We start from the raw sequence: 27,425 nt of genomic DNA, 5'->3' as shown, positions 1-27,425 counted from the left end.
CAGAAAAGCAGATACTCCTGTGTAGGCTTTTCCTCTCTGGTCTTCAACGCTGCACTTTCAGTGAGGGCTGAGGTATTTCATGAATCAGCTAAAGTGTCGCTAATATTTATTAATGAAGATAAATACTCTACAAGAAAGCCTGTAGCTAAGGTTCAAGGGGGCTGCTAGCTTAAGCTCGTGTGTACTTGATTGCAAAGTTGGCAGTAAATCTGATTTCCACTGAATTTTATATTAATGAAAAATTTTCAAAGACAAATATTCCATTTAATAGTCAACATTGTAGACTAATTACAAATTTAATGTGTGGCGTAATTAGATATATTTCCTTCGTTTTAGACCTTTGTGTTTGCTAGTTACTTAGCCTCTCCTAGGAGCACGTTTGTGTCATGGTTGTCAATGGCAACGGAATGACGCTTTGTGTCTCGCTCTCTGGGAGGGAGTAATTGTCAGATTTTGGACTGCGGAGAAAAATAATTCAGATATGAATAATATATATCGTAATGCCATATTCTACATTTGCTGCCAGAGTTACAGCTGAGCTCTAAAAGATTCAAACTCGTTCAGCTATTCCCTACAGGTTCAGTGATTACACTGTTGGATGTATGTAGCAATGAACGAAGATGGGGATGTTTATCGAGGCACATGAAGAAGATTCTCCCAAAGATATGTCAACATTGACATACGATATATTATTTGTACATGCAAATTAAGGTATGTAAAATTAAAAATAATGAAGTTTAATCACCTCGTAGCTATTAAATCAGCGTTTTAACAAATATTTTCTTTGTTTGTTCTCCACAGCCAAGGAGTTGTGATGTAAATAACACTGAAAACATGTCTCTGGCATCTGCAGTGCAAGGCAAAAACCCATATCCAGACAGAGGTAATGTGCAAGTATCTGATAGTAAACAGGTTGCATTATTTGAGTCTAGTGTCTCACAAAACTTCAGTGTTTCATACAGTCTGTGTGTTATATGTATACTAAATTATTCAGGTTTGGGCTTAAACTTGTTGGGAATTGACTATGAAAGGAAGAAGCAGAAACTTCAGCAGGAGCTACAGCTCGACTACGAACTTTTTATTTCTAAGGTCTGATGCTGTACTTAAAAAACAATTATTGAAACATGTTTTTGTTTCACTTATTTGCTTCTCTGTTGCATTGTATCTTTCTTTTTATCATTGGGATATTCTTCCAACAGACAAAGGATCGGAAAACCAGAGAACCCTGTCCGCCATCCCAGGGTCTCTCCCTACCTATCGATGACAGGATATCTATAAAGGCATGTGTGTGTACCTGAGTATAGCAATATATCAATAAGCAGGTGGTCATCAAAGTGTTACTTGAGTGCTTCAGCTTGAGCGGATTATATTGAATTGTTGGTTACAGAGTGCTCTGTGTTTCATGGCAACAGCTTATGCTTGCAAGTGCAAAGAATGATTTCAAGGCTATCTTACTGATGCAGCAGCGTAGTCCAAGCATTTTTGAAACACTGTGGATAACAGCAAGTCAAGAAATTGCAATCTTGCAGAAATGAGATGCATGGGAACTGTGTTGCTCTGTAATGTTTGTACACAATCAGCATTGTATCCATGTAAACTATTATGGAAAAATAACATGCACTGAGGTAAGCCCTGCATATGCCTCTTAAAGCCTTAAAGTGAGCTTAAATTCTACATAAATCATTTCACGTACATATAGTAATAATACATAATACATAATAACACACAGTGAGTAGTATTTTCTCTTTTGGAGATAAAGAAAGTTAGGGTTTTGGGATAAACATCAGTGGGTGGCCTTCGCTCCAGTGATTGTGCCTGTTGGGCATTAATTGTGGGGTTTATGGTTTGATGTCTGACTTCTTTAACAAGAAGTGTATCTCAAATTCATGCTGTTGTGTGTATGCGTCAGAGAGAGCTGCTTTGGATAAAATAGTCTGTCTATTTTCTTTAATTATATCTAGACGTATAGTTTATGTGAGTGTTGAAGCTTTTTAAAGACACTTTTTTATTCATTCATTAATTAGAAGTCAACAGGAAACTAATTGAACTATTTCAAGATTTCTAAACGTTTTGTTTGAAGTCAGCTTTAAATACAGCAATGGATGCATGTAACTAGTGTTTTGGCTGCTTGCTTTAGATAGATGACTGAATTTGTTTTCTCTCCCAGCAAAAACTAAGGGAAGAGAGAAATAAAGAATACAGCCTCTTCCTCCAAGAACAAGCTCAAATCAGAAAGTTAAAGAGGACAGCAGCTCCTGTCACTGCCAAAGTATGTAGATTACGGATTAGTACTAGGATTAGTAGTAAGTACACAATACTACAGTGCATTGGTGCAATGATGCGTGCAATTTGTGTGATAGTTTTGCAGCAAAGCTTAAAAGATTATTCAAATTGTTTTTTATTATAAATGTTTACCCTTTTATTCAGTAGATACAGCTAATTAAATGATTGAAATGTTAATGCTGAATAACATTTATGCCACCAAATTATAAAGTAAAATCTTGTCACATTGAATTTTTGCATCACATTTTCACTTTCAGCTTGGGCAGGTTCAGGCCTCAGATGCTGTCAGTGTTTCTCCTCAAGTGTCTCCCCTGTCTGTCCTCAATACCATCTCAACAATGCCTCCTCCTCAAAAGGAGCGCCCTGCATCCCGGAGAGACGCAGCCACTCTGACTGAGGCAGTGGATAATGGAAAAAGTACAGGGACTTTGGGTCCAGGTTATCGGCGGCGAAGGCGCTGGCAACTCTACAGACAAAAAGAGCCCTATAGCTCTGAGGAGGAGCTTAACACAGATGAAGAACTCGAGTCTGATTTTAGATGCAGGAGGAGGCAAGACAGATGCACTCGAGAGCCTGAGTACAAAGAAGAGAGAAGAAAACAAGAACGCAGAGTGAACAGGTGTAGTGATTTTAAACAACTGGTATTTTTTATCTACTATCTTAGTGTGAAGTTCAGGTTTTGTGTCATAGTTTTTCTGCTGTAGCTACCTGTCTTATCTGTTTCTATAGCAGAGCTTCTCGGAACATAAAGGATGTGGAGGCCCCTATTGCTTGTGATCAGAACAACAATGATAGGATTTGGAAGTCAGAGTGAGTAAGAATTATTTCTGTGCACAATTCTGGGCCCCATTTCCCAAAAGCATCTGACGGCTAAATGATCTTAGAATTTATAGTTAACAATGGGCCACAGATAATCTTAGCCTTCAGATGCTTTACGGCAGGGGTAGTCAACACGGTGCCCGCGGGTGCCTGGTTGCCTGCAGAGACCACGTGAGTTGCCTGCAACACATGTTCTAAAAATAACACTAGTCACCATGAAATTCCTTATAAAAAAAATTATAGTTGCTGTTCTTTTTAAACCAAAAATACTTACATTAATGCAGATTTCAAATTACAATATTTATGATAATTAAAAAAAGAAAAAAAATGTCTTCGGTGTAAATGAACTTTGACCTTGTCCGAGGCAAAGTTCACTGCGCATGTCAAACCTCCACGTCACTGCTGAAGCGTCCGGGCGCAGACGCTTAGCTAGAAGCTAGAGGTGATTTTTACCCCCAAAACATGACAGAGAAGCGAAAGAGAAAACACTATTTTCACGATGACTGGGAGGAAGAGTTCTTTTTCACGACAGTGAAAGATAAATGTATGTGTCCTATTTGCTGGGCGACTATTGCACAATGTGGAGAGACGCTACTTTAGCTGCCACAAAGCTTCCATGCTAACTAGCCACCTGGTAGCGCACATAGACTGTATGCGCACCACGGACAGGAAAAGCTCGGAACTTAAAGGCAGCTTTGACATCTGCTACGCGACAAGAAGTTTCTTCGTGGAGAAAAATGTACCATTAGAAAAGCTTGTTTCAGTGGCGACAGACTGGTCTCCCTCCATGACGGGTCGGCATGCAGGCTTCATTGTACGATGCAGAGGTGATCCAGACTTCCCAACATTCCTACATTACCACTGCATCATTCACCAGCAGGACATATGTATGTACAAAAGTGGCCGGATTTGATCATGTGATGACTCCTGTCGTGAAGATCATAAATGGCTCCAAAGCCAAACAACCAGGACATTGAAGGTGCTGCTGGAGGAGCTGTCAGCTAAACATGGTGACCTGTTACTACACACAGAAACCCCATGGATCAGCAGGGGACCAGTTTTGCAGGTTTTTTTTGTCACTGTTGGACGAAATCAGAGAGTTGATGCAATCCAAAGGGGAAGACACCTTGCTGCTTGAGGATTCTTGCCGTTGCATTTTTAACGGACATCACTGGGAAACTGAACCATCTGAACTGTGAGCTGCAAGGCTAAGGTAAGACTGTTGCTGACATGATAATCTCTGCAATGCCAGGCTTCCCACTAACACACATTTACAGACAACGAGGTAAAACATGTTGTCATTCAAAACACTGTGCCATTACACAATATGTGAAAAATAATTTGTTGAAAACATGTTATGATTTGTTAAAAATGTTGCAATGCTGGTGAAAAATGCTGGTGATTAATACTAATGTGATAGGATTCATTTCAAAATGTGAAAGAGTTGTTTTTTTCTTACAGAACTGATAATTTGTACAAACATGGGACAGAGTTCATGAATTGTTCAAAAATGTTACAAAGGTAGTGTTTTGCACAAATGAAGCATGATTTGATGACAGTTAATGATTTCCTAAAGATGTTAGAAGTGATAATTTGCACAGAAATGTAACTGCTGTGATTTTGAACAAAATGCTGCAAATATGCTGATTCATACAAAACTGCCAAGAAATATATTTACCAAAGTTTGAGAGATGGGATACCTCTGACTTTTAAATATTGGAACAGATTCCCATATACATGTGTGTGTGTGTGTGTGTGTGTGTGTGTGTGTGTGTGTGTGTGTGTGTGTGTGTGTGTGTGTGTGTGTGTGTGTGTTTCCTACCCTCATTGTTGTGGAAATCGTTGTTAATAATTATTGTAAGGAATAATTAACATAAATGTGATCAGACAGTCTTTTTACATATTATTTTCATTATTATTATTATTGTTTAAAGATGATGGCGCAAGTTTGCTATTGAGGAAGTTTGTATCAAACAAGGTGCTCTTCATACTACTCAGTACCCTTGAAGTAGCTCTCAGGTTCAAAAAGGTTGGTGACCCCTGCTTTACGGGAATGATGCCCTGGTTGACTGATGTTGGCGGAGTGAGACATCCATTTACATCCTGCTGGAAAATCTCATAAATTTTCAGAATCAATAAAGCACTACAGTTGAACGAGCCAACAATGGGTGACTGTAACACAACACAGGTACTGATAATTGCTTCCATAATCAGTTATTGCTCTTCGGCATTTCTCCCACAGGCTGTTGTTGCATTTCATCGTTTCCGGTTTATGCCATTAAAATGAGTTGCTGTCAGTAAGCTGCTGAAATGTTGGGTGGTGATGGAGCGTGAGCCTTGGCCCAACTCCAGGCAAACAATTACTCACCCCAGGTCTATCAGAAGGGCTGGATCGATTGGAGCATCAGCCTTTACTCTCTGCCTCTGAGTTATAGATCACAAAGCTCTGCAGGCAAACTGTGAGGAAGTGTGTGACGTAAAATCGTAGCTGGGTGTGGCTCAGAGGGGAACTGATTGCAGTGCTGTTATGCTTTTGTGCTGTCAGTAATTGGATGGTTCTTGTGGAGCGTTTCATTCCGTTTGTGTATCTTCAATAGGCTGCAAATGCCAGACAACATGAGGATGGCGGCAAAGTCTACACCTGGTATCAGCAAAGAGAAGCCTGGGTTTGCTACGGGACTCATGATTGGTAAAAGTCATTCTTATTGCACATATATATTGAGTTGTGGAATTATGGATCTAATTTGTTTCATTCAGAACTGTAGGTGGCACCACTAGTATGTTTATGGCTCTCTGTTCTGATGCAGGGGCAACAGAAGATCAGACGGCTGCTCAGATGAAGAAAGAACAGTATGGGCAGGAGTTGCTGAGGCAGATTGCTGAAAAGCAGAGAAACAAGATGATGTAAGTATTTGTTCACTAAACTATCATTTTCATTGGAGTTGTTTCCACTGTTATACCTTTGTCAGTCAACAAGTGATAAAAAGAAAAAAAAATTGAGTGATTTGCAGCAGCCATTTTTTCTTTCTCAGGGAGAGGACACTTGAGCTAAGAGTTGCCGCCACTGGAGCCACAGATCCTGAGAAAGAGGTAGCAGTAAAATAATGGTCTAAAAATCAATGCAGTTCTGCTAAACATGTTCCAAGATCACATGTGCCACAGACCTGCATTTGCTGTCGTAGCTCCCACAGTTATTGGATAAAGCCTTGTAGAAATAAACTCAATAAACATTATCAGCATCCTACATGGTGATTATATTATATTTCTGCATTTGCACAACACTACCTTGTGCAACAGCTTAACATATTTGTTGTCTGATGAATCTTTTTGTGTCACCTCTTCCAGCCTGACAGAATAAAGAAGCTGCGGGGTGTAAATCTGCAGTATGACAGTTTGAGACGGGATGTTCCTCACAAGCCTGGAATAGAGATGGAGTCTGACGGGAAGAATCTAAACCCAAGGCCTAAAGATGATAAACCCACTAACAACACAGAACAGACGGTTCCCAGAGGAAAGTCTGAGGTGACAGTCCCTCGGTCTGGAATGGGAGTAAGACAACGTTATCCCTCCTTGGAATATTTTAGTGAGGACTACCACAGAGACTTTTCGAACATGCTTGGAGAGGTGGCCATCCAAAGGTAGTTTACAGTTGCTTTGCGTTCATATATCTGAATGACATCACTAAGTCTGCTGTAAATTCACTGTAGTTTTGGCCATTTTGTTTTTCAGGGTTTTTGAAGCTGCTCCTCCTGTACCTCCCATTGTACCTAATACTTACAAGACTCCATACGATGCAGCTTATTACTACTATGGAACCAGGAATCCATTAGATCCTAATCTACCTTACAATCAGAGTATAGTATTACAAACACCTCTATTTAGGAATGTCAATTTTAAAGAAATGTTTTTGCCTTTTTCACATGTTTACTTTGCAGTACTAAACCTTTTAAAGAATGCTGTAGTTTACATACTCTTGTAAAGACCATGTATATCATGGCAGTATTGAGTTTCCAATGACTCCCATAACTCTTAATTTTCATGATCGAATAATTAAAACACACGTCTTTGTCACAAAAAGCAATTACGCATTTTGGTTCTGTCATAGATTTATTATAGGTCTTCTGAAAATATGACAAAATCTGCTGGGTCAGAAGTATACATACAGAAATGCTAATATTTGGTTAATTGTCCTTTGGCCATTTTCACCTCAACTAGACACTTTTTACAGCCATCCATGAGCTTCTGGCTAATTTCTGTTTGTATTAGTATCTAATTTTGTTGACTTGTTGGCTGACTCTTGATCATCCTGACCCACTGTCTCTCAGCAGCAGGTGATAGTTTATGTTTTCTTCCTGATCGTGGCAGTGACACAACTAAACCAACCACTTTATACTTACAAACAAGTCTTTACACACATGATTTTGGTGTGTGTAGCTGCTTTGGAATATCTCCAAGTAGCTTTCCTAACTTATTCAAGTCACTGATTCGCTTTTTCAGATTTTTTCTGAGCTCCTCAGATTTTTTGTCCATGGTAGTGTATCAAATGGGCTCTAGTTAAATTGGCTTAGAGGAGTCAGCAGCTGTAGTCAAACAGAATCACTCACAAGAAGTTAAGAGATCAGACCACTAGGAAAATTTGATGCACACAACTTTGTACATCCCAAAATTGATCATTCAGGTTGCTGTATTTATGTATTTGATCCAGCAGATTTCCAGACGACCCATAATAAATCAATGAAAAAAAAACTAAATGTTTTTTATTTGTGACAAAAATGTATATGTTTCAATGATTCCATCAGAGAATATTAAGAGTTATAGGAGTCCTTAGAAACTCAAGACTACCATGATATACATGGTCTTCACAAGTGTATGTAAACTTTTGTTCACCAGACAACTACTGATTTTACTCCACTATAGTAACTTACAGGCTGTCAAAGCATATTCATTATGTTGCAGTCCAGTTTTAAATACACACTGATGTGAAGTCTGCATAACAGCAACATTAACAAAAATAAAATCACCTGCTATGTTCACTCTGAAAGATCGCCTATCATAATTCTACTAACTTCCAACTCTAAGCAAGGCATACAGATATAGACAGCCGCAATAATGTAGAGAAATATAAAACATTTTAAATACTACATTAAGCCTTGGGAAATGGGCAGCGGTAAAGTTAACTATATCACTCTATGGTGTACAGTCATTGCTGTGTCAAATGTTTTCATTGTTATTAACTAGCTTGCAGTATATAACAGTATAATCTTAGATGGAAGTATTCAGAGTGCCTTAAATAAACCCACAGTCCTACCTGTGGAGGGTTTCTACCTTTTATCTAGAGGCCATTTTTATCTCCATATCAACAATCATGAGGACTTGGCATATTTATTCATCTCATTTTACAGCAGAAATTATTCATATACTGGGGAAATATACAGTTAATTGCATAGATTTCGGCAGTTCCAAATCATTCAGTTGCTCTGTTTGGCTACATGTATTTCCTTTCCATTTTTATTCTACTGCCAAATTTCTGACCCAGACTGAGCTCAGGAAATGTTTACAGTTGGACAGAAAACGTGGCATCAAATAACTGATGAAATTGTTAAAAAGTGTGTATTAATTATTCTTTTTTTTGTATTTTCTGCATTAGATGACCTTCCCAGAGAGGTTCAACAGTCTGAGAATTTCAAGATTCCTTTTCAAAATCCACGTCCTCTCGGATCCAGTGGCACCATTAAGTCAGTGCCCATTCCAACACTTTTATTTTGCAATACAAATGTATTCATTCAGATGACAAATAGAGTGCATTCAGTTTAAAGTTGCTTCAGAATGTATGCCACTCCTGTTCTTTGCTTTGGAAATAAATTTGCAGGGAGTGCTACCTTCTGCATTCAATCCTTTTTCTCTTCCAGAAGAGGGCCCTCACAGCAAACTGTATGTCTGCCGCTACCTCTTTTACACATCCCTCCCTGTTATTTTCCACTCTGTCTGCTTTTAGAGCAACTCGCCAGTGTACGGCATCTCCCTTGGCTTTTGATGAGCTTCATGAAGACAAGTCCAGGCAGAGGAGAGAGAGTATACTGAGCTACCAAGAAGCACTCAAACAGCAGGTGCAATAGGCAAAACCATTCCTTTCACAAATCATGGCAGAAGTGGTCTCAGAAAGTGCATCAACTTTCAAAACATCCTGCCTTCCTTGTGTGCAGATCAGAGAAAATGAGGAGCGTAAAAGAAGAGAGAAAGAAGAGGGGATGCGATATGATGCAAAGATAGAGGCTGAGATGACGGCTTACAATCCCTGGGGCAGAAGTGGTGGAGGTGCTCCCATTAAAGACCAAAAAGGCAACCTTGTTAGTAAGTTGCTTTTTTTTGCATTAATGTAACCTGCTAAACCTGAGATGTGTCACAATAAATGTCAATACATCGCCTTTCAGATATTTCTTAATACTTCCTTTCTCTCAGGTGACCTGCATCAAATGCACAGGAGCAATGAGAAGTCAAATAAGAATCCCATTGATGCCAGAGTTCCCCTTTCCCATCGACTATCAGGTGGTGCTATCTCTCTCACAATGTGCCAAAGTTGTGACAAACTTGGCCCTTGATTCAGATGTATTATGTGTACATGTTTCTCTTCTTTTTAATATCAATACTTTTTGTCTTTTCATACCTGTGTTCGTCCTCGCAGGTTCCAATGATCCTCCACAGGAGCTTCACACGCAGGACAAATACAAAGAAGCCCTGAAACGACAGGTACTGGATTCACAGCCCTCAGTCTATGCTGGGAACTGCCTGAATGGTGTCGATGGTGTCCTTTTTTTGTCTTTTTTTTTTTTTTTAAAGTTGTTATTGGTTACAACCGCTTCAGTGTTTCTAAGCACTTTTGTGGTGAAGTATTTGTGGCTGTGAATTTCCATTTCAAACAGATAGAGGAAAGAAAGAGAAACCAGGCAGAGGAGAGAGAACGTATTAGGATTGAGGAGGAGAAGGAGGAGAAGAGGTTGGTGAGGCAGAGGGCTCACATACAGCAGGAATATGAGGACGAGCAAAAGAAACAAAAGAAGATTGAGGTGAGGAGTTCATCTCTTTGATGATCAGCACTTTATCGTTCCTCCTTCCTTACATTTAGGAGGGGGTTTCGTCACACCAGGCTACCCACTGAGAAACTATTTTGGTTCGTCTCTGCAGCACAGGCTGGAAAACCAAAGCTGGATCTATCAGCCTAAATCACATCACCAAGAGGAGGAAAAGAAGGTGGGGCAGGAAAAAGAGACTGACAAGATGCCGCAGAGTGCCAAAACAGGAGAAGAGGAAATTTCCCAAATGAATTATGAGGTACAGTCAGCCTGAAAAGACATGCGTACGGTAGCTCGTGGTTTATTGAGCATCTTTGTCAAAGAGTGTGACTCTGCTCATTATCTTGCAGAGGGAGCCATCTCCTCCCATCCCAACCTTGCGGAAGAAGCAAACAAGTCCTGTAGCATCTAGGCCTTCCTCTGTTGGGAGCCAACTCTCATCCAGGAATGTAAGTCACTGAAGCAAATATTTTAATATCAAGCTTGTTATGGTAATAAAGAAATGGATTTACCATATTTCTGTAAAATGCTCACAATTTTCACAGAAGCACCCTATGTCAGCGCCACACAAATGTTCAGTCTCTCTGAAAACACCCCAGCTAGACGGTAAGATTGTCTTGACTTCTGTATATAAAAGAATTAATGCCCAGCTGTATGTACACTAAAAAATGCCACTTAAACATACATGTTTCTGATCCTCTGTTTCCCATCACTCCCTCTTCTTACTTCAGATGGTCAACAGGAAGTGATCAAACAGCTGTCGCTCCTCCGGACGCATCTGAGGAATGAGCAGAGACAGCTGGAGGTTCAGATGGGCCAAACAGCTCCACCGGAGACTCCCTACACTCCCCCCAACAGGTATTAAGCTCAGGTATTACAGTATAGGTGCACAGAATAAATGGGATTTCATATTTTTTCCTGGCTTAGCTTTAGTCATTTGGAAAAGCTATTAGGTGTCCAATTTCACATAATTCACCCCAAGATGAGTTAAAGCGAAGACACAATCATTCCGTCTTGTTAAATCGCAATTTTGATTTGCTATTTGTATCTAATGAAAGGGAGCAGGGTCAAGCTGGTTACCTTCTAATCTCCATTCTCATTTTTGCGGTAATGTACCAGTGTGATCGCCAAAGGGAAATTTTCTCTTCATTGCTCTTCACTTTGCTCATCTGTCGTCCAGGGTCAAATAGGGATTCAGTGCTTTGCTGGAGGGCAGTCCTTATTTATCTTCCCATCCTGCAAAGCATGCGCAGCTTAAGAGCAGAGTAACCACCCCACACAATTACAAGAGTGTATCACAAGCTACTTGTAAGTCTCTGCTTGTATTCAAATTAGCTTACTGCAAATCATCTTGAGAAATGCCGTTGGATGGGTGCCAGTTTCACAGCTTTTCTTTGGTTACAAGCTGCTTACACAGAAAGCCCAGAGCTTCAGGCATCATAAAAGCACTAAGTATTAACAAACACAGGCCAGGTGTTGTGTCCTTCTTTTTTTAAAGCACTACTAAATTCACTCCCTTTGGAATAAACAGCGTAATAAGTCGAACTGAGTGGTATAGTTATTGTGCACCACTGGAAAGCTTTTGGCACAGTGAACTACTGGCACATTTTCAGTGAGACATCTGTGTGTTGTTAGAGGCAGTTGCTGTGTTAAAAGTGGGGATTTCTTCCTTTGCTCAGGCAGAGAAGACGACTCAGAGAGGCGGCTGCTGAACGCGTTAATATGCAAAACATCAGGGAGTTCAACCAGCTTAAACACAGAGGTAATGAAAGACACTGTGACGGATTGGAAACGGCATTTATTTTTTAAACTTAGATCACCTTTACTGCAAGAAACACGTCCTTATTGAGTTTTCTGTGCAGTATCTTTGCTTTCAGTTTGTTTTAAATACTGGTGAACTGATCATCTTCAGCTGATGTACTGTAGGTCAACACATTTTGAGAAAGTCATTGACAAACCCTCGTATGACTGCCTTGGCCATGTGCTAGAGGCTAGGATGAGAGATCTCAAACCAACTGCTTGATGGTTTAGAACCTTATCAGTCCTCTGTCTCCCACTTGCCACACTGAAACTTTAATCTCATGAGGTCATGGGAGGTCATCCATCAGTGACAGGCAGTTTGGCAGTGTAAACAGTGAATGTAATGGAAGCAACCAAGGAAATGGCTTTGGATGGCTTCCCAGACTGAGTAAATGCAGGGGTCTGAAAGATGTTCGGAGCTGCAGAATGTAAAACCAACAAAATAGGAAGAAATGTTAGTTTGTGGCGAATTGACCAAATCGCTTACCAAAATTCCATGTATAAACAATGGATTTATGCAAAACCTGCATCTGAAAGCCGCACCAGATCCATTCTCTATAGTCAAACCCTGATGGGACATAGTTGGAAGGATGAAGCCAGGCTGTTAAGATGCTGAATCACTGCCAAACTACTCATTTAGGGAGGGAGACTGCTGAGAAAGTGAGGAGGGAGCAATTAGGAGTTATACATCAACAATGTAAATTGCTCTACTTTAATGAATATCTTTGTCTGGTCAATCTGTTTTTGCTATTTATTTTTGTGCTAATGCAGCTGTTGTTACTTCATCTGAAAAATAATCTATACCACCTTTATTGGCCAAGCATGTAAACACACACAAGGATTTGACAGTTTTTTTCTTTGTTCTTAAAGTACTTACACAGAACACATATGCATTTAAACAAGGGCAACAGGTCAAACAAAGGAAAATGTGTGTTTAACTACTATGTACAGCTTTGGATATGTGGAAAAAAGCATGTTTTAAAGAGAAATTGTGCAGATTTTAATGACAGGAATAAATACGGGGTTATAGATGCTTTATATACATGTAATATACAGTATATACAGTGGTCCAAGGTTAGGATTTCATTAGACTCATTTAATGGTTCATCAGAGTGATGGCTTGTAGGAAGAAAATGTGTTTGTGTCTCACTGTTATGGGACATTGGACATTTCTTGGTTTTATTTGTCAGGTACAGCATCTCGTGAAGGGGTCCGAGCCATGTACCCTGATGCTCCCACTGATGCGCAAAGTCTGGACATCCAACAGCAGGCTCTTCTACGTGAACAAGAGCGCAAAATCAGGCTTATGAATAGACAGAAAGAGCACGGTATGTGAGCAGACACACACAATTTTTAATTTTTTTTGGAAACTGTTCTTTTTATCTCCTTGTTCTATCTTCCTTTTTAGACTTTTTGGACCAACAGCAAGACCTTTATTTTCCTGTAAGTGGTCAACACATTCATCACAGTATGCACTTTCATTCTGTTAGATTACATAAGTTAGCCCAGCATGGCTTATTCTCCCTAATTGTTGACATTTTATTTGTGTCTACTCTCAGAGGAGGAAACCTGGATCCTTCGTCCACAGAGACTCCGTATTGCCGTCTCAGTCTGCTTTTATGGGTAAGCCTGGATGATTATAGCCTGCTTGCGCTGCTCCTCTTGTCGTTTGCTTTCTGTGTTTACACCAGTGTGGACACAATGCACTTTGGGAGTTTTCTCTTTCCAAGGCACCATACGGTTTCCATAAAGGTGACATGGACTGGGAGGCCTGCTGCATACACCCTCACAATGCCATACTGCAGCAGTCTGTGTGCCAGGCCAATTTAGCTCTCTGTCTCTGTGCCAGGCTAACTGTGGCACATGCCAGCTCATGTCCCCGAGTTGCAGCTGCTGCTAGTGCTGTGTGCTAGGTGGCCATGCCAGCTGCAGGGTGATGATAGCAGAGTGCCAGGCGTTAGGACAAAAATTGTTAACAAGCCTGATGCAGAGGAGGAGGCTTTTAAATACTCTCCCTCGTACATCGTTCTGCCTCATTTCCCTAAAAGGTTTCACTGAATGGACTTTTTTTTTTTTTAACCATTTTCATTTTACATATGCATTAGCTGAATGAAATATTTGGTCCCTAACCTCTGCCCGGCTGTAAAGACATTTATATTGTGAAATGATAAATGCGTTTGTGGGCTTTTTCCCAGATGTTTACAGTGGTGATGCACGTGACCATCAGAGATCCTCTCAGCCCTCAGCAGAGCACCGAGACAGGACAGCCCCACGAGGGAGACATAACTGTGATGTATGGTGCTTATCGGTAAATCGATTCTTCTGCTCAAAATGATGTATGTAAGTAAAGTACGACAGCTCCTGGTATTTTTTCACAGCAGGTAGGGGATTCTATTGATCAGAGGGAGCATGACAATCAGTCAGACGACCGGTCTCTGCAGTCCGGCACGAGTCTGAACCTCAGATCTAAAGTCAGGGACCACAACCACCACCGCATCATCAGACGAGACACTTGCACTGGGGATCACAACAACAGCAGAACAGGTGAGAGGAAAGAATTCACTGACAAAAACATTCAAATCATTAAAAAAAAACTATAGCCAGTGTGGCAAATGCGGGCATCTCTTATTAACTTTGCCACCTTTACAACAAATATGGATATTAAGTATTGTTTTATAACAATCACAAATTTGAATCAAGCCTACAAAAATTACGAGGCCTAAACAAACACGTGGTAAATTTTAAGCATCCTTTAATATGTGACTGCCTGAAGAAATGTGTGAATGTGTGATGGATAAGCACCTGTACCCTCCAGAGGTGCTGTCTCCAGATGAAGAGGATGTCTTGTCCCTGCGCTCTGCCTTGGGGAGGCGTGTCTCCGTGGAGACAGTTGCCACAGAGCCCTGGCTGCGGCCCGGAACAGCAGATGCTGTTAAACACTCAGGCTGCAGAGAGACGCCGAACAGCAGGATGGATGCTCCGCCATGGCTGACACACTGCATCACATAGCTCCCATTAGCTGCTCTCCAAGGAGAGGAAATTGCGAATCTCTCATTCCCTAAGGTGCAGGTGGTGGGTCCAGTTACTGTGCTGAAAACATAATTAATGAGTAACAACTCTAATTTCTTTAAACTAAAATTGATACCATAATCAGACAATTTTAATTGTTCTCTTTCCGTAGTCATCATTTTTGAAGGATGTGATTTTGTTTCACTTGAGATTTGCAAAAGATTAGGCTTTTAGTGCATCCGATAGCTGTAGCGGTTTCTTGACAAAAAAGATTCATCCACATATTTAGTTGTATCTAAAGGGTCCGTGTATGGATCTGGTAACTGGATTTTCCGTTCTGAAACGGGTATTGAAAAACAAAAAACGAGTGGTTATTTGATTTTCGTTTTAAAATACAAAAATTAAAATTGAAATACAAGGCGTTTTTCCTTTTCATGATCAAAAAGGGATGTACGATTTTTAAAAAAAAGCTTTGATTTTTGTTTTATATTTAGAATAACAAGAAAATAAAATCAATAAGAGACAGAAACGAAAAAAGGTCCGTTTTTTCATTTTCTGAGACCGGAAGTGGTCATCAGCAAGTGTGGAGCCAAACGGAATACGGTGCATACACTGTATATAATTTTTTTCGTTAGTTTTCATGGTCAAAATGAGAGATCAGGTGGCCGATCTTAAAATAAATCAATATTGATTTTTTTTTATAGAGCGTTAAAGTTTTGCGAAGCCAGGGGGCGGGGCTACTTGATTGACAGTCCGGTCTGGAATGATTGACAGGTCCTATGGAGGAGGCAGCAGAGACTCTGCTCTCCTGGTTTGGATTAATTCTGATATAATAACTGTTGGTTTATTTATCGGTGGAGCAGCACAACATTTTCCACAGACAGTTTTCCTGCCCGTTGGCTTGTTTTAACCAGTTTTCTGCCTTCGGCTGATTCTACCAGCAGGCACTGAAAGGACTCTAATAGTTCGGTAAGTAAATGTTTATTTTCGTATCGGTGCCGCTTTTAACGCACTTTATATGCAGCTTTAGTGTCAGATGTAATGTGTGCCATGCACTCCAGATGTTGGTGGAGTTTGTTTCAGTGTGTGTTGACCAGAGAAGAAAGTTAGCATAGTAAATATTAGCTTCAGTGTTAGATGCTAAACGAGATAGCTGCTCAGTCGTAGCCTGTTTAAAGCTAACGTAGCATCAAGCTAATGTGTTGAGTTTCATGTGAACAGCTGAAGTGTGTTGTGTTCCTGTAATGTGGTTCATTAAGTTCATAAAACTGTGGCTGGTTGACATTAATGTAACGTAAATGTGATTAAAACAGTAACGTTAATGTTCTAGTTGTCAGTAATCAGCTTTAATTTGACACTAAAACAGACTGTTTTAAATGACATCAGTTTCATCAATTTGTTGAAAATTGTCTCATTTGTTGTGATGTTGCTGCTACTCATACTCATAGTATAGCGTATCATCCAAAAAACATCATAGTTTAGCATGTCGTCCAAAAAACATCATAGTATAGCATGTCTCTTTAAAATTGTCACAGTATAGCATGTCGTCCAAAAAACATCATAGTATAGCACGTCGTCCAAAAAACATCATAGTATAGCATGTCTCTTTAAAATTGTCACAGTATAGCACGTTGTCCAAAACACGTTATAGTATACCATGTCGCTCAAAAAATGTCATAGTATAGCCTTTGGTCCAACAAACATCATAGTTTAGCATGTCGCTCTAAAAGCGTCATAATATAGCATATCGCCCAAAAAACGTCATTGTATAGCATGTCGTCAGAAAAACGTCAACCTATAGCATGTCGCTCTAAAAACGTCGTATAGCATGTCGCTCTAAAAACGTCATCGTATAGCATGTCGCTCTTGAAACGTCATCGTATAGCATGTCGCTCTAAAAACGTCATAGTATAGCATGTCGCTCTAAAAACGTCATAGCATTTCGCTCTAAAAACATCATACTATAGCATGTTGCTCTAAAAACGTCATAGTATAGCATGTCGGCCAAAAAACGTCATCGTATAGCATGTCGCTCTTGAAACGTCATAGTATAGCATGTCGCTCTAAAAACGTCATAGTAAAGCATGTCGCTCTAAAAACGTTATAGTATAGCATGTCGCTCTAAAAACGTCATAGTATAGCATGTCGTGCAAAAAACGTCATCGTATAGCATGTCGCTCTTCAAACGTCATAGTATAGCATGTCACTCTCAAAATGTCATAGTATAGCATGTGGCTCAAAAAACGTCATAGTTTAGCATGTTATCCAAAAAACATCATAGTATAGCATGTCGTCCAAAAAACATCATAGTGTAGCATGTCGTCCAAAAAACATCATAGTATAGCATGTCTCTTTAAAATTGTCATAGTATAGCATGTCGTCCAAAAATGGTCATAGTATACCATGTCGCTCAAAAAACGTCATAGTATAGCCTTTGGTCCAACAAACATCATAGTTTAGCATGTTGCTCTAAAAACGTCATAATATAGCATGTCGCTCAACAAACGTCATTGTATAGCATGTCGTCCAAAAAAACGTCATAGTATAGCATGTCGCTCTAAAAACTTCATAGTAAAGCATGTCGCTCTAAAAACGTCATAATATAGCATGTCGCTCGAAGAACGTCATCATATAGCATGTCGCTCTAAAAACGTCATAGTATAGCACGTCGTCCAAAAAACATCATAGTATAGCATGTCGCCCTAAAAACGTTATAGTATAGCATGTCGTTCTAAAAATGTCATAGTATAGCATGTCGCTCTAAAAACGTCATAGTATAGCATGTCGCTCTAAAAACATCATAGTATAGCCTTTGGTCCAAAAAACGTCATAGTATAGCATGTTGTCCAAAGAACATCATAGTATAGCATGTCGCTCTAAAAACGTCATTGGATAGCATGTCGCCCAAAAAACGTCCTAGTATAGCATGTCGTGCAAAAAACGTCATCGTATAGCATGTCGCTCTTCAAACGTCATAGTATAGCATGTCACTCTAAAAATGTCATAGTATAGCATGTGGCTCAAAAAACGTCATAGTTTAGCTTGTCGTCCAAAAAACGTCATAGTATAGCATGTCGCTCTAAAAACGTTATAGTATAGCCTTTGGTCCAAAGAACGTCATAGTATAGCATGTCACTCTAAAAACATCAGTGTAGCATGTCGCTCTAAAAACGTCATAGTTTACCCTTTGGTCCACAAAACGTTGTTTTGTCCCGGCTGTCTGAAGTAGGTGAGGAGCAACACCAAAAGCATCCAAACGCTGGTTTCCAGAGGGTTAGACGAGTATTTATTTGAAAGAGGACGTTTACAACAACACATGTGAGGGGGTTAAATGCAAATGGGTGGTAGTAAAATAAAAATAAATAAACAGAACTAAAAGTGAACTTCATGTTGACATTGATGGGCATTCCAACCTGGAACAAAGTAAAAGATAATCAATACGAAAATAAAACTCTTCCTGTTCACCTCTTCAAACCCAAAAACACACCGCAGTAGCACCCTGAACTAAAACTACCAATGGGTTCCCTGTTTTCCTTTCTGAACAATTCAAAGGTCCCTCTCTATCTCCCCACACATCCACCAACCACTGGAACACATCTCCAAAGTTCTGCCGGGCCAGCTCAGCTTCCCTTCAGAAGAAGTTCCACCAGATGAAGGAGCCTTTTGAGAGGCAGCTGGCATCGTGATTGGACTGTACTTTGTTCTGTTCCAATCCAGCTTCAGCTCCAGAGACGGCAGGCGGGACGAGTCAACGGAGGCCGGGTGGACGAAGGCATGCAGCTGAGTACAATACAGAAAACAACAGAGGAGGAGTACAGCGGCCCAGGACCAGAACAGAGTAGCATGGTATGTCTCTGAGAAAACATCATAGTTTAGCCTTTGGTATGAAAAAACGCCATCATATACATCGTATATTGTACAAATAACAAGTCAAAGGAAAGAGACATACATTGTAGAATTGTAGTAATTGTGGGCTGACTGATTTACTGATTATCAGTATTTTATTTTTTACTGATTTACGGTAATAAATACATTTAAAAATGGCGCTACATTGGCTCTGAACCTTTATCTACCTGTGGTCGCTCTGTCTTCTGGAGTGATTTGATTGGTTATACGTCACGAATAAAACTCCTTTAACTTAACATCTGGAGACAAACAAAAACGTATCAACAAAATTTTTCTGTTAAAGTTTATGTTCTTCTAAGTTTAACTCCAAGATTTTAAATACTTTCATTTACTGCAAATGAATATCCAAATGAATATGCTCCAGATGTCTCACTAATAATCATTATCAGCCTTAAAAACCCACAAAACAGCCCTTTATACTCGACCACACTTAGTACAGTCCGGTTCCCCCTTCTATAAATCTGCTTGGAATCATCCACTTCCTGTTTGTCAAAGTGGCCTTCTACCTGGACAGGTTTTGTTGGAGCTCATGCAACAAACATTTTGGGTAACTGCACTTTAATATGGATGGATGACACTGAATTAGAGTCTGTTTTAATGAGACTGAGCTAAGATGTGTAGCTCTGTCATTAAATAGTAAATTATTTCTCAGAATTCACAGAGAAAAGTCTGAAATGTTTGCTAGGTTAGCGTCCCACATGTTCTTTGGCTCAGCTAAAGCTAACTCTCTCCAACTTCTGGATCTCTTGAGTTGCTTGTTGTTAAAATATCTTGCTAGAGGTGCTGAAGCTCAGAAAGTCTGAGGTGTTTGTTCAAAATAAGCTCATTCTCAAGTCTTATCTGAACTGTCCTCTTTTGTTTGAACTTTCCCTAAACTTAGGAGTTAATGACAGAGCAGCACATCCAGACTCAGTCTCATTATGTAGAGATTAAACTTCAGTGTCATTCATTGATGTTAAAGTGCAGTTTTTCAAATGTTTGTTGCACATGCTCCCGACCAAACCAGTCCAAGTGGAAGACGATGTGAAGAGAAAGCTCCAGAGGATGAATATCACACATTTACGTTGGAAATAAATGTCTTTTAATTTGACATTGTCATGCAAATGATGTTCAAATCTTTGAGTGTTTTGTTGTTGGTTTCTAAATGTTTTCTGATACTCGGCCCCAAAGATTAAAACCTTCTACGGCTCACAAGCTGCAACAATTCACACATTATCAACTATCTTTCTGACTAAACTAAGATAAAAAGTGAAAAACTGCCAGATTCCTGCATCATGAATGTAAATCTTTTTGGTTTTTATGACAGTAAACTTAATATATTTGGGTTTGACATTTTATAAACCAAAAAAGAAATGAATTACTGGAGAAAACAATCAACAGATTAATGGTCAAAGAAAATGTGTTTTCCAACATATATGGCTGAATTACTCCAAAATTACAAGATACATACAATTTTAATTCAATTTTATTCATATAACGGCAGTTACAGGTCAAATTGTCACAAGATGCTGTATTTTTATTTATTTTTTTTTGTCATATTTAAAATATGACAATGTAAGAAATTTAAACCTCTTGACTAATCCAATTTATTATTTGGTTTTTAAGAGACTAATCAACAATTAAAATAACTTTCTCCACTGAAACTAATAAACATGAGGTCAAATAGAAGGAACAGTTTTAAATACTGCAGTCCCACGATGACAAGAATAAAGTTTGTCAACAAAAACTAAATCTGCTGGTGGATTCCATTAAAGTCCTAATAAAGGATAATAAAGTGTGATACTAATGGTTTGTGGTGCTAAAAATCTCCAAGTAAAGATATGAAGTTGAACATGTGGATGGAGGTTGATAAAAGTTGACCTCCCTTCATTTCTCTGGAGCGACTCCATGGATTTCATGGATGGTGGTTAAAGACCTGCTCTTCTAGTGGTCTTCCTTCTAGTTGCTGTAAAAAGTCAGTCCATCCTGGCCGACTTCAACACCTCTTCATGACAACTTGTTCTGCCTCGGACCTCGTGGAAACTCCAGAAACTCGGGAAAACCCATGGAGACTCGAAGAACTCGTGGAGACTCGAAAAACTCGTCGGGCGGGGGAAGGTGTGGTGGGTGGTGGGGGGAGGTGGGGGAGTAGAGGGTGGAGGCCGCCACCCACCTCCCCGCCTACTCTCCGCCCTGACTCCACCCAGACTCCGCCTTGGCCCCACCCATGTGGTCACTTCAGGAACTACGATGCCAAAGGGACGACGAATTTATTTCTTTTCATCTGATCTGTAGCTCAGTGAGTTAAGGATTTGCCTGTGGAGCTGCAGGTCGCTGGTTCAAGACCAGACCCTTCTTAAACTTTATGAAAATCCTGACAAAGACAAAGAAAGAAAACTGCCACTGGCGGGTCTCGAACCTGCGACCTTCCAGTTGGTAGTCTATCCTCTTATCCTCCTGAGCTACTCGCTCAGATACTAATTCTTCTTTTTTTTGCGCATTTATCATCTATTTTTTGTCGTTTTCGAGTTTTTTTTTAACTCGAGTCTCGACTTGACCGTTTTTCTCAGGAGGTTGGACTTCAGCCTTTGTGCTGGAGGGTGGAACCCTCACTTCCAAGACTTTCCAAAGCCTCCACACCTCCCGAGTCCTCAGGACCTGAGCTTTCACACAGTCTGAGGGCTGAAATTTTCTAAGTCCAACAGTAGTTCTCTGTTAGATTGAACTTTCAGACAGTCCAAGGACTGATATCTTCAAAGTCCCACAGTACTTCTCTGTTAGTTTGAACCTTCAGACAGTCTGAGGACTGAAATTTTCTAAATTCCTGAGTACTTCTCTGTTAGTTTGAACCTTCAGACAGTCCGAGGACTGAAATCTTAGAAGTTCTTGAGTAGTTCTCTGTTAGTTTGAACCTTTCGACAGTCTGAGGACTGAAGTTTTAAAAGTTTCTCAGTACTTCTCTGTTAGTTTGAACTTTCTGGTTAACAGAAGCCTTAAAACTTGTGACCATGAGTCTTGATTTCACATTTAGACCATCCGAGTTCTTCTCAGACCTTCAACTGTGGGTTTTTTAGAAATCCTCAACAAACTTTGATTCCCTTCACTGAACAGTAAAGTTTGTGGAGATCAGAAGGTAACATTAGTTTGATAAATGCCTTCAACTACTAGTAGACTTTATCTGGAAAGCAGTTTTCTGAAATGAGTTCTTAGTAAATCTATCCACAATCAAACCAAGAACATAGAGGAAATGTTTGAAGAAACAACTTGATGTTTTTGTTTCAGACTAGAAAACACTTTCAGATCTTTATCTGTTTTTGCTCTTTTTGATCGTTTTATTGTCTCTTCTGTTTAATTTGATCTTCTAAATTTTAACTGGTCTTTTCAAATGTTTTGTCTTTAGTTTGATTCTTCTTAAACGTTTAGTTTTGCTCATTTCTCACCTTTTATTCTTTTCTAATGTCTGATTTGATTTCGAAATGTTTTGTCTTTTTAATGTTTAATTATTTTTTCAAATGTTTTATCTGCTTGTTTGAATTTTTTTTCTTTCCCAATATTTAATTTTTTGATTAAATCTTGAAGGTTCTTTTTAAATGTTTTACCACCTTTTAATGTTTAATTTTCTTTTTAAATGCTTCATTGTATTTTCTGTTTAATTCCTATTTGAAGTTTTATTGTCTTTAAGATGTAATTTTCTAATTAAACATTTAATTTTTTAATTAAATGTTTTGTCTTTTTAAAAGTTTAATAATCTAATTAAATGTTTTGTATTTTTTTAAATGTTTAATATTCTTCTTGTTTAATTGTATTTTTTAAATGTTTAATATTCCTCTTGTTTAATTGTATTTTTTAAATGTTTAACATTCTTCTTGTTTAATTGTATTTTTTAAATGTTTAATTTTCGAAAATAACTTATCTGTAATTTTTAATATTTGTATTTTAAAAATTTTGTTTAATTTCATAATGACATGTATTGTATCTTGTTTAATTATGTAATTCAATATTTTGTCTGTTTAATATCATTTAATTGTATTTAATGTTTAACTATATTATACAGACAAAATATTGAATTACATAATTAAACAAGATACAATACGTCATTATGAAATTAAACAAAATTTTTAAAATACAAATATTAAAAGTTACAGATATTTTCGAAAATTAAACATTTAAAAATACAATTAAACAAGAATGTTAAACATTTAAAAAATACAATTAAACAAGAAGAATATTAAACATTTAAAAAATATTTTTTATAATAAAACTTTTTAAAAGTTTGATTGTATTAAATTTTTTCCCTTTGATTTATTTGCTTTTTGTTATGTAGTTTATTTCTTTAATCTTCTTTTTCTGTCAAGATTTAAACCCCAACTTTAAAAATGAAATAAACCCTTAAATCACAATGAAAATACTTCTGTTGTCACAGTCATGAGTTAGTCAATTATTCAGTTTATCAATTCAACTTTATTTTTTTAGCACCTTTTACACAGATGACAAAACTAAACAAGCAAATAGAAAAAACTATGATTAAAACTCAAAAACATTTAAAAAAAAAAAAAAAAAAAAAAGATTTAACATGGTAATAAAATATGTTGTGTCCAGGGGATGGAGGGAGTTTATTGAAGTCTTCTTAGGCTCACATGGTAAATCATTTAAAATATAAACTTGATATTCAGTCTAAGGAAACTGCAGAGCGACAGAAGAACCAACAATATCTACTGTTTTCTCCTTTAATGAGTCGACTCTTCTTGTGCTTTCAGACCAAAGAACTACAGACTCTTCACAACCTGCTCAAACTCTTGGTACAGGACCTCACCACACAGGTCAAGAAGGTTTCTGTCTCATTTCTACTCTGAAGCTCACCTTCTCCTGCTCAAACTGCTGACAAATGTTTCTGCTGCTCTAAAGTCTGGTCTCCAGAACTTCCTAAAAACTCTCAAAGTCTCTTCTGCTGCAGGTTGCTTTGTAGAACTGTTCCAGAAAACCTCACTAAACCACATGGAGGGGCCTCAAGATAGTCATCCAAATGAAACTGTACAAAAACCAAACTAACTAGTACAACCCAAACGCTAAAGTCTCCTGCAGCCTACCAGAGAACCTCTGAGAACAGAGAATCAGGACAGGAACTCTTACCTTCTGGACAACCAAGAATACAGAATGTGTCTGACCAAAAACCTCTAAAGACTCACTACAGCCAAGATAAAGACACAACTCAGCTGTACCAAATCCACTAATCACTGCACACATTAGCACCATGTGCTAACTGTGGCTAAAGAACCACATTTACCAAGACAACTATCCAGTACAAAGCCCTAAAACACACCAAGAAACACATTATAGACGATTTTACTGCTGGAAGCTGCAAGCCAACGCCTAAAGAACAAACACAACGGAGCCAAACCCGGTTCCGTGGTGAAGAGAAGCAGAGGAAATGTTTGTCTGTAGCCACATAAAGCAGGAAGACACTGAGCTGCTCAGGTGTTCCTGATAACACCAAGCAGCCACCTGGACAGCCAATAGGAACACAGCTTACTGGAAGTCCAGAGGGCTGGCTTAGTGAAGGAAATTTAGTTTAAAGTTGAGGCAGAAAGTTAACAAAGAAAGTTGAAAACCACCTTCTGATACCTGAAATCTCTGAGTTTTCACACAAAGAACGCCTGAACATGTCAAACTGGTTCCATAGTAGAACCATCATTGTAAAAACGTCATAGTATGGTGTGTTGCTCAAAAAACATTACGACCCGGCTTCTAGGGTCGCCGAGGAGCAACGCAAAAACAGGACAAACGCTGGTTTCCAGGGGGTTAGGAGGCTATTTATTTGAAAGAGTAAGTTTACAACAACACAACATGTGAGCAGAAAAATCACAAAGTCTGTCTTTAGTTCAGCTAAAAATATTAGTTTTTGTCTTATTTATTGACCAGACTTTTCAGGAAGTAGATGAAGAATAATTAAAGCTCTCATGTAGAAGTCCAACTTATTTTGGATCCTTGTGGAGAGTTTAATCTTAGAGTTTGTAAAGCTGTTGAGTTTTTAGAGTCACATGGATTTTGACATTTAATAACCGAGTCCTGAAATAAAATTACAGTTGTGGATTTCTGTCATTTAGTCTGGACTGAACAAATAACAGCAGCATAAATCTCAAACGTCATTATGAGGAGTCTGGATTGAGGTTTCTCACTTGATAATGATCAAAACATGAAATTTAGGTTGGTTTAAAGGAATATTCCACCTTAAATCTTTGAATGTTGACCTAAAAGTTTGGTTTCAGGAAGTATTCCACCTACAAGTTCCTCAAACAACCACCTCCTCGTAGGACTCCTCCTGTAGCCTTGAGGGAACCACAGGAACATTCAGTAGCTGTTGGAGTTCTTCCTGTCAGGCTCGTGGTAGAACAGCTCTGAAGAATCTTGTACTTGTCTTATCTGGAACAATCTAACAGCCTAAACTGTTAACAGCAGTGTAAAGAAGCAAACACACAGGCATAGATTAGGACTCAAACTAGATTTATTTTAGAAAACAAATCAGCTTCGAGGCATTTGTTCACACATGTGGCTGAATAGGAGGCCGTCCAATCAGGTTCAAGGTCTTCACTCTGTAGGTTGGTTGTTCGGTGAGACTCTTGTACTTCCATCAGCTGACGTGGATGTTTGATGGTCTTCCTCTCTAGTGCCAGATGATTCATCCATGAATTCAGCAGCTACAGACTGAAATGAAGCTCATGCTGCCGTTATTGAATTCCTGTTCCAGATCTAATGTTCAGAGCTCATCTTGAATGCAGCCGTCTGCTGTCTGATAGTTTTTCTCATTGTAGTCTTCAATAAAGTCTTTTTCCTCATGTCAGGATGTGGTGAGACTCTTTCTCAGTCACTGCAGACGTCCCTCATTGTGCATCTCCAGAGAAGAAACAGAAAAACTGGTCACTGCTTCAGCATCACAAACGCTCTCCAGCATTGAGAGTGTTTTAGGAATTCATTCATTGTGTTGTGAACTTTGAAGGAGCAGAAACTTTACAGCTGCCAAAGATATGAGCTCCAATTCTGGATGTTTTAGGAAATGAAGTTCATCAAATGAACACTTGATTTTTGTTGATAACTCATTAAATTACTGAAGAAATCTAGCATAAAAACCTGTAAACTCTCAGGCAGCTTTTGTTAAAGTTTGTCTATCATTCTATCATCATGTTCTGGAACCAGGACTCTGCAGAAGTTCCTTCAAACAGATACTTGTGTGTTTCTATTTAAGGCCTCAGGTTTGAACGTACAGCAGAGGATTAGAAAGGAGTGATTTTAATATTGAAATCAGTCCAGTAAATATTTGGCGTGAAAATAATTAAAATTTTGATTTAGAAGGATTTGTGTCAAATAATATTGTAGTGTCTCGCTTAAATATATCCAAATGAGTTCAATGTATTTACATTTTATAGAATATTTGATTTCTTAATCTCAATACTGAAGGGTCTGACCCTAAATATTATAATAATGAGTCAGTTTAAATAATATTTTAGCGCAGAGTCATAAACTTTAATCAGCTAAACTTACATAATAAATATCACTGCACAATCTTAACCTGAACATTCATATTATTGAGGTAAATTTACATAAATCATGATATTCCAGAGTCTTCACTGGAATATTTCTAACAATCTTTGTATTGTGCTGATAAACAACAATAACCCGACTTTCAGATAATATTTGTTGTCTGTGATTGTGAGACTAAATTCCTCCACATTCTGGAACTGGACTGCATTTCCCAAAATTGAAACATGGACAGAATTTAACACTCACGTATCCATGGCAACGCTAATGTTTCTGCTTCTTACCAAAGTTCACAACACAAGTAAAGATTTTAATGTAAAACTTCAGGGATGACTGCTAACCATAAGTATTCTGATCAATACTTCATGATCAATATCAGGACAGATGTTACAACTCCAGCTGTTGCATTAGACTGCAGTTATTCACAGAGAAATTAAAACATCACATTCCTCATAAAAACTAGATGGGACTTTTATTAAATAAAGTGTTGGTGAATAAACAGTGTAAAAAGTGCAAAGCAGCTCCATTAAATCAGGAGATGTGAGACTTCCACAGCATGGATCACCATCTGCTGTGTTGATTCATAGCTGAATGTCAGAATGAACTGAGATAGAAAAGCTGCTTTGAGCTGCAACATTACGGTCTGACAATCCAACACCATCACAGTTTTCATCTGGTTGTTTTGCTCCAACATGCTGTGAAGTTCAGTTTTTACCTGAATCAATACAGAGATTCTATTTCCAACCAAGACTGGAATAAAAATTAGAATGTTATGAGGTTATTAATCCAACTAAATCCTTTCAGATGGAAGGATTTACTTCTAAGTTCTAATTCAAGTTTCAGTTGGAGCTCATTGCATTCACAAAGAAAAACAGCGAAACCTTCATAGCAACATTTAATAAACCTAAAGCTTCCCTGTTGGCTCATTGGTGGAGTTTGTTACTGAGCATCTGAACCTTAAATCCAGTGAGACGACCATCTTCAGTCGAGGCCAGTCAGAGAACTTCAAGACCTTCCATCAGCTGG

General features: G+C 38.6%; 1 protein-coding gene across 4 annotated transcripts; it reads left to right on the top strand.

Annotated features, from left to right (window-relative positions):
• The first annotated feature begins 426 nt into the window (after positions 1-426).
• LOC111572471 (centrosome and spindle pole-associated protein 1) lies at positions 427-25,704 on the top strand. 4 transcript variants are annotated; one of them, XR_008600373.1, is made up of 29 exons: positions 427-711; positions 802-883; positions 995-1,089; positions 1,200-2,269; positions 2,541-2,902; positions 3,013-3,093; positions 5,700-5,791; positions 5,910-6,006; positions 6,135-6,192; positions 6,448-6,740; positions 6,832-6,956; positions 8,750-8,837; positions 9,098-9,209; positions 9,306-9,453; positions 9,562-9,648; positions 9,785-9,849; positions 10,023-10,166; positions 10,285-10,431; positions 10,523-10,621; positions 10,718-10,778; positions 10,904-11,030; positions 11,852-11,934; positions 13,163-13,300; positions 13,381-13,415; positions 13,532-13,595; positions 14,168-14,265; positions 14,354-14,516; positions 14,788-18,827; positions 23,624-25,704. XR_008600373.1 is itself a non-coding variant. In XM_023276148.3 (28 exons), exons 5-28 carry the CDS (start codon positions 2,622-2,624, stop codon positions 14,979-14,981), a joined length of 2,883 nt encoding a protein of 960 aa, XP_023131916.3. In that variant the 5' UTR covers positions 427-711; positions 802-883; positions 995-1,089; positions 1,200-2,269; positions 2,541-2,621; the 3' UTR covers positions 14,982-19,025. The 4 variants fall into 4 exon arrangements, 1 of the variants encoding a protein (XP_023131916.3); XR_008600372.1 differs by having other exon boundaries at positions 14,351-14,516; XM_023276148.3 differs by lacking the exon at positions 23,624-25,704 and having other exon boundaries at positions 14,351-14,516; positions 14,788-19,025.
• The last annotated feature ends 1,721 nt before the right edge of the window (positions 25,705-27,425 follow it).

Source organism: Amphiprion ocellaris, chromosome 22, assembly GCF_022539595.1.
Source record: "Amphiprion ocellaris isolate individual 3 ecotype Okinawa chromosome 22, ASM2253959v1, whole genome shotgun sequence".
Classification (NCBI taxonomy): domain Eukaryota; kingdom Metazoa; phylum Chordata; class Actinopteri; family Pomacentridae; genus Amphiprion; species Amphiprion ocellaris.
Note: the sequence above shows the minus strand (reverse complement) of the source record. Positions and strands in the feature narration are given on the sequence as shown.

Excerpts from the sequence above, each read along its gene's own strand:
- LOC111572471 (XM_023276148.3), top strand. The coding sequence starts at position 2,622 with ATGCCTCCTCCTCAAAAGGAGCGCCCTGCATCCCGGAGAGACGCAGCC. Across the intron at positions 6,007-6,134 it reads AAGCAGAGAAACAAGATGAT|GGAGAGGACACTTGAGCTAA; the intron begins GTAAGTATTTGT and ends TTTCTTTCTCAG. Across the intron at positions 10,779-10,903 it reads GAAAACACCCCAGCTAGACG|ATGGTCAACAGGAAGTGATC; the intron begins GTAAGATTGTCT and ends TTCTTACTTCAG.